The 5,674-nt window shown below is 36.4% G+C and overlaps 1 protein-coding gene across 1 annotated transcript; it reads right to left on the bottom strand.

Moving 5' to 3' along the window:
- LOC140142742 (caveolin-1-like) lies at positions 1-3,940 on the bottom strand. The gene is made up of 3 exons (XM_072164733.1): positions 2,873-3,940; positions 2,246-2,338; positions 1-1,544 (listed from the first exon to the last, which is right to left on the bottom strand). Exons 1-3 carry the CDS (start codon positions 3,149-3,151, stop codon positions 1,248-1,250), a joined length of 669 nt encoding a protein of 222 aa, XP_072020834.1. The 5' UTR covers positions 3,152-3,940; the 3' UTR covers positions 1-1,247.
- Positions 3,941-5,674: the final 1,734 nt, after the last annotated feature.

The following is a 5,674-nucleotide window of genomic DNA, read 5'->3' as shown; positions in this document are numbered from 1 at the left end:
ACTCACCCCGCTGTGATCATTGCCCAAGTCAATTTTTTTTGTAATTTTGAGAACGAAGTACAAAATAATGGTTCAAGCCCGGGGTTCAAGCATGCATCAGTTTGGTAAATCACCCTTATTATTTCTGATTATTCCCTTTAATTTGTCTCATTATCATTTGTTCTTGTGCAAAGATTGGTGAATGCATGCTTGAACCATCTTTTGTACTTCGTTCTCAAAATTACAAAAATGACTTGGGCAATTATCGTTGCAGGCTGGCAATATGTGTGTGCATTTCATTGTTTTCAGGAAATAGTCATACCTCAGCAATCTTGAAATTTGAAAAAAAAAAAAAAGGAAGACATTTTGTTCAGGTCTTCCAAATTTATGAGTTCTGTAAACGGAAGCTAAATTTGTGAACATTTTAGCACATACCTTTTTTTTTGGTTAATTTGAGACAATTTTGAAAAAGCACTCGGCTTCAAAACCAGTTTTCTGAAATATGCGACCTGCATCTAAACCTGAGCCTTCATGAAAATGATACACAAATTTGCTGCACCTTTCCTCCACATGCCCCAAAAAGCTGCCACAAATCCCAATATCCCCCAGGCTCAGGAACTTCAGTTTTGATGTTTCAGCAAGTTTCTGTATGCTGTTTCCTATGTGGAAGACTTGGATCATTTAAAAACTCAAAATTGATACTGGGTGAGACAATCGGAAAGAATGGCTCATGTTGCTTAATTGCATCACAAAAATCATAAATAAATGGCCATTATAAAGCATCATCCAGCCACAGAACATAGGCTGCGATCACATAGAAGTATACGGTATTCGGTTTTCGCTATACGATTAACGCTAATTCGATCAGGCTGAGTTCACATGATATACTCATATGTGAACTCAGCCTGATCGAATGAGCGTTAATCATATCGCGAATACCGTATACTTATGGATGTCATCAGTTTTGTTCTCACACTTGCTTGTGAGACACTTTATAAGGCCCGGCATGCTTTTATCGATTTGCTCCAAACAAAGGATTTGAACCGGTGTCCTTCCCCGTAATCATGGCGCAGTACGTGCAGTCCATTCAATCAAATGTTGTCCTCAACCTATTTGATCATAGTGCATTTGTTGTGTGTGAGACGAACTGTCGCGGTAGATTGCAATCATGCTTTTGTTGAATGCATTTGAGAAGTCCGCCATATTTATGGGATGATACATCATATGCACCACCTCTATTGTTAGCACTGAGTCTGAGAGACCATGATTTACACAGGATGAAGTGGTAGATCATCGGTAGTCAACGGTTCTTGTGCCGCTACATTCACATTGAAATTCCCTCGATAGTTTGAACATACAGCACTAATGGCTTGAAATAATGGTTGTGCAACAGATTTGATTATAACTCTTGCTATGTCTCCTAATAGTCTGATGAATAAGAATAAGAGTTTGACGACAGGTTGTAAGAGCCAAATTATGATGAAGTTACAAACAGCAAATATGATGCCCCAGATGAAAGCGAGGAATGTAGCGATGAACACTGTTAGGATCATGTAGGTGATTTGCTGTGAAAGAAACAAAAACAAATCAGTATTAATTATTGGGGCTTATTTCAAACAAAATCAACACCTCTCAATAGATCCTCAATTTGATTGATCAAGCCAAGGGCCAAGTCATATTGTGAAAGAGGAGGGCTTCAAAAGTTTTGAGGTGTAGGGTTAAAATATGGGGGCAAAACAAGTGGGAAGTTGAATCAAATTGAAATAAGGGCTCATGCCTATTTATCAGTGCACAGCCTTCCCCAGCCAAGCTGCAAACATAATACTCAAGCTCCCATTGAATGAGGGATTCCCCAGCCAAGGTGGGGAAAGTTGCACACTGGTATTAGTTGTGGGGACTTCAGGTTAGATCCTACTAGAGGAGAAAAAATGAGCAAACATGGCTGATCAAGTCAGGACTCAAAACACTCAAAACAAGCATGTATGCACAAAACAAGTAACTTTAGACCTGGTCTAACATGAAGATTAGTTCTACAGAGAAAGATTTTCTTTGCATTTATACTTATTTCTATCATTGTCAATCCTGTTTTAGGGCATTAATACATAAAACTTATGTTAGATGGCTTCAGTTGAACTTTTGGACTTAGCTACTTAGTGAAAAGGAGGGAAAGTAAAAAATCATATGTAATATCCCTCCCTAAGTCTATGTCTCTTTAGATCTGGTCTAACCTTTTTGTGCATATGGACCAATGGTTCTATTGTCTTACCTGAGTGAGACTAAAGATGCTATTCATACATCTTGACACTGCCTCCACACTGTGTGTTCCTCTGGCTTCTGGGAAAACCTTTGCAAATGTGCACTGAAAGATCAAAGGGAGATTGTAGCTTGTGGTTATAATAAACAAAGGAAAATCTTTTTGTTTCATGAAATAAAAAGATTAATGAATTTTAACATTATGCGATGTTTAGGCCAATAAAGTATAAATGTTACACTTTTAAGTGTGACTTTTTAAACTCTCATAAGTTAATACTGTGAACATACTTGTGTATTTGTTGGGTTACATAACTTTACACTTACAGAATTAAAAAATAAAGAAAACAACTGAAAAGTGCTTATTTATTTAGTTTTTGGCACAAATATTTTGCTTCAAACATTGCAAGCTCCTGGAGAATGAGTAAAGTTGTAAGAGTCTTCATTTTTACATGACATGGAAAAAGGCAGGATGTCTGATCTTTCCTGAAATTGTGGCATTCTGAGAGAATTTTACAAATGATTAAAAAATATTGAGGAAAAATTTGCTTTGAAAGAGATTTGAATAGTCTTCTGTGAAATTACCTGCACTTTTTAAGGCATTTTTGAATCAACTTAAAAGTAAAAGAAAAAAATAACTTACATCAACATGTCCTGAGAAGTCAAACATCTGATTAGCCTCCATCACATGCACTACAGGCATCTCATGGTGCACATGATGCTCTTCTGTAGCTGTACCATCAGTATAACCTGGTTGAGATCTTGAGGAGGCTGCTGGAGCTTCCAAATCTGTTGCATGTAGTAATGGAGTAGAATGATCTCCTGCTTCATCTTCGTGCAGATAAGTGTCTTTGTTGGAATTGACAACCAAGTTGTTTCCAAGGGTGTTGTTCATGTTTGCTGTGATTTTTGACTTTGTCATGAACTTCTTATTGCAATGAATCTGGATGTTGTGATGATAATGGCAATACCATGCGTATTTGGTCCAAGCGTTGCTGTAGCTGCAGATACTTTGTACATAACAGAGCAAAAAAGTTCAGTTTATGATAATTACATGTTTAACATTTGATGAATGATCTCCTTGCTGTATTGTTTATGCCAGCTCCATATTCTTGACCAGATCCATGCACAATGTAGTTCAGTGACACCAGATGGTTTACAAAAAAATGTAGCAGCAGCAAAGACAGTTCACTGATCAGTAGCTGGTCTTGTAAAACACAAGTTTAATCACCAAACATATAATAACAGCCCCAGGATGTTCCTATCAATAGCGTATATCCTGGCCAGGCTATGCTGCTACTAGCTACATAATGCAATTATAATTGTTTACCACTGCAATTAATGGAGACCATGTACACACAAGTTGTATACAAGTTGCTATCGGCACTAGTATGTGAAGATGGCTGGGTGTAGGGTGGAGATGCATATATGCAACAGCTACTTTGTGGAAGTTTTTAAAACAAGTTTTTTGATGTGCAAGTTCATCAACACTAAAAGTTCCACATCATTGTGATCCTCAGCAGTTCATTACACCATAAACATTGTATTATCACACCTAAAAGCCAGCCAATTGCTTCCGGACTTGTTGGTACATGTAATTGGATCAGTGGGAGTGAAAGTTGCCACAGTGTTGTCGGCAAAGGAGCACAACTGATATTGAAAACCAACCCAATTATTCCATCATCTTCATAATTGGTGCATTACTACAAAAGCTTTATCCAAGTAGCCTCTAATGGTATCAGTCACTGCCCCACATTTTTATCAAACAACCTGGGATGACTGATGAAGTTCCTGTTGGCACAGCAAAAAATTCTCAAAGTAGCCCACTTTGGCTTATAAAATTACCATCTACAGTGGAAGCTTTTGATTTAGTGAAAGTTTAAAGCAAACTTATTTTCACTGTTACAAAATGCCTCCAGTTAATGCCCAAATCCTCTTTAATAACTTGTCATATTATGTGCATAATGTTACAACACTTACTTTTTCTTTGAATCTTAAATTGTTCAGGGACAAAATCATGAAGTGGCAAATCACTATGCATGAATTTATGCCATTGTTGAAAATAACTGAAATAGTTTCCCTATCACATGATCAGTGAACTAGGAAAGAGAGAATAATAAATCTGACCTTGAGTCAATCCCAGCTGGTTAGAAATTATTTTTACTGAACAACTATTTTCACTTTCGCTAAAAGTTAAAGTGTCCATGCAAAATATGCATATAAAACATGATGAGGAAGGCATGATTAGATGACACATAAATGGATTCAAAGTTCAGCATGACCCTCATGAATGGCTCTGTGCTGAAGTAATATTATATCGGGGATAGATAAAATAAAAGTTACCTGTATTGAGGTATATTAAATGAAATAAATTGTTTTTCACTCAATGTTTAGGGACCGTTCACAAATACTTGTTGGGGGGCTGATGCAAAAAAAAATTAATTGCGAAAAAATTTTGGGGCCCCCTTTTTTGACATGAAAATTATGGGTCAACCTCATAGAAAAGCATTTTAACTCAATTTTCCTGGGAAAATGTGTGATCAATTTTTTAGCCCCCCCCCCCCCCACCCTTAGGAGGGTCAACACTTTTAAGCCAACCCCCACCCCCATTGTGAATGGTCCCTTAATTGCAGTACAATGTAATGTATTGCAAGCAAATGGAATACAGTAAAATTTTGTTGACACAAAAATTCTCAAGTTCTGAAGAGATATTGGCCTTGTCCTTATTAGGTCAATCATGGACCCTGGAAGAAAGGTCATTGTCCAGTGTACTCTGGGGAAGTAGACTGGACGACTTCAGAAAACTTTCAACATACTTGATGACCTGCTTGCACTTCAGTGTTATGTAACAGTTGCCCTACCATGATAAAAGGAAGTAATGACCAATTTTATACTATTGAGATATAAGCCAAAAACTTAATTTTCTTTGATTTGTATAATATTGAAGAAAATACTAAGATTATTTGATGGTTTATTTAGTTGTAATTTATCAAATACCAACAACTTTCTTTTAAGATGATGGCTAATTTGTCTAAAATTGTCAAAACAATAGGCAATTATTTGGTCATTGCTTCCTTTTGTCATGGTTTTTTTAGAGATTGTCTTATACTTTCTATGTACAAAATTTAAGGAAACAAGTATTCAATATGGGATTTTCAACTTTTTGTGACATATAACTAAGCTATTCTTTTATTCAGGGGGAAGATACTTGTATAAAATGTATAAGCAATAAAATGCATTTTGAAAAAAATGGTCATCGCTTTCTTTTGTCGTAAAAAAAGTAGATTCTGGTGATATTTAAGGTCATTTGCAAGGACCCTACGTGGAAGGTCTATCTACCCATAGAACAGGCAGGATGTAGTTGTTTTAAATGTCACCCGATGGTAGCTTTCTTATAATATTAAAAGATGTGATAGAAAACACCTAAATGTATATGGTCAATTCC

The sequence above is a fragment of the Amphiura filiformis genome, chromosome 20, assembly GCF_039555335.1.
Source record: "Amphiura filiformis chromosome 20, Afil_fr2py, whole genome shotgun sequence".
In the NCBI taxonomy this organism is placed as follows: domain Eukaryota; kingdom Metazoa; phylum Echinodermata; class Ophiuroidea; order Amphilepidida; family Amphiuridae; genus Amphiura; species Amphiura filiformis.
This window is presented reverse-complemented; position numbering and strand designations above follow the sequence as displayed.

Coding starts and splice junctions, on each gene's coding strand:
- LOC140142742 (XM_072164733.1), bottom strand. CDS start 3,151: ATGACAAAGTCAAAAATCACAGCAAACATGAACAACACCCTTGGAAAC. Junction 2,339..2,872: donor ACTTCTCAGGACATGTTGAT/GTAAGTTATTTT, acceptor TTGATCTTTCAG/TGCACATTTGCAAAGGTTTT. Junction 1,545..2,245: donor GCATCTTTAGTCTCACTCAG/GTAAGACAATAG, acceptor TTTCTTTCACAG/CAAATCACCTACATGATCCT.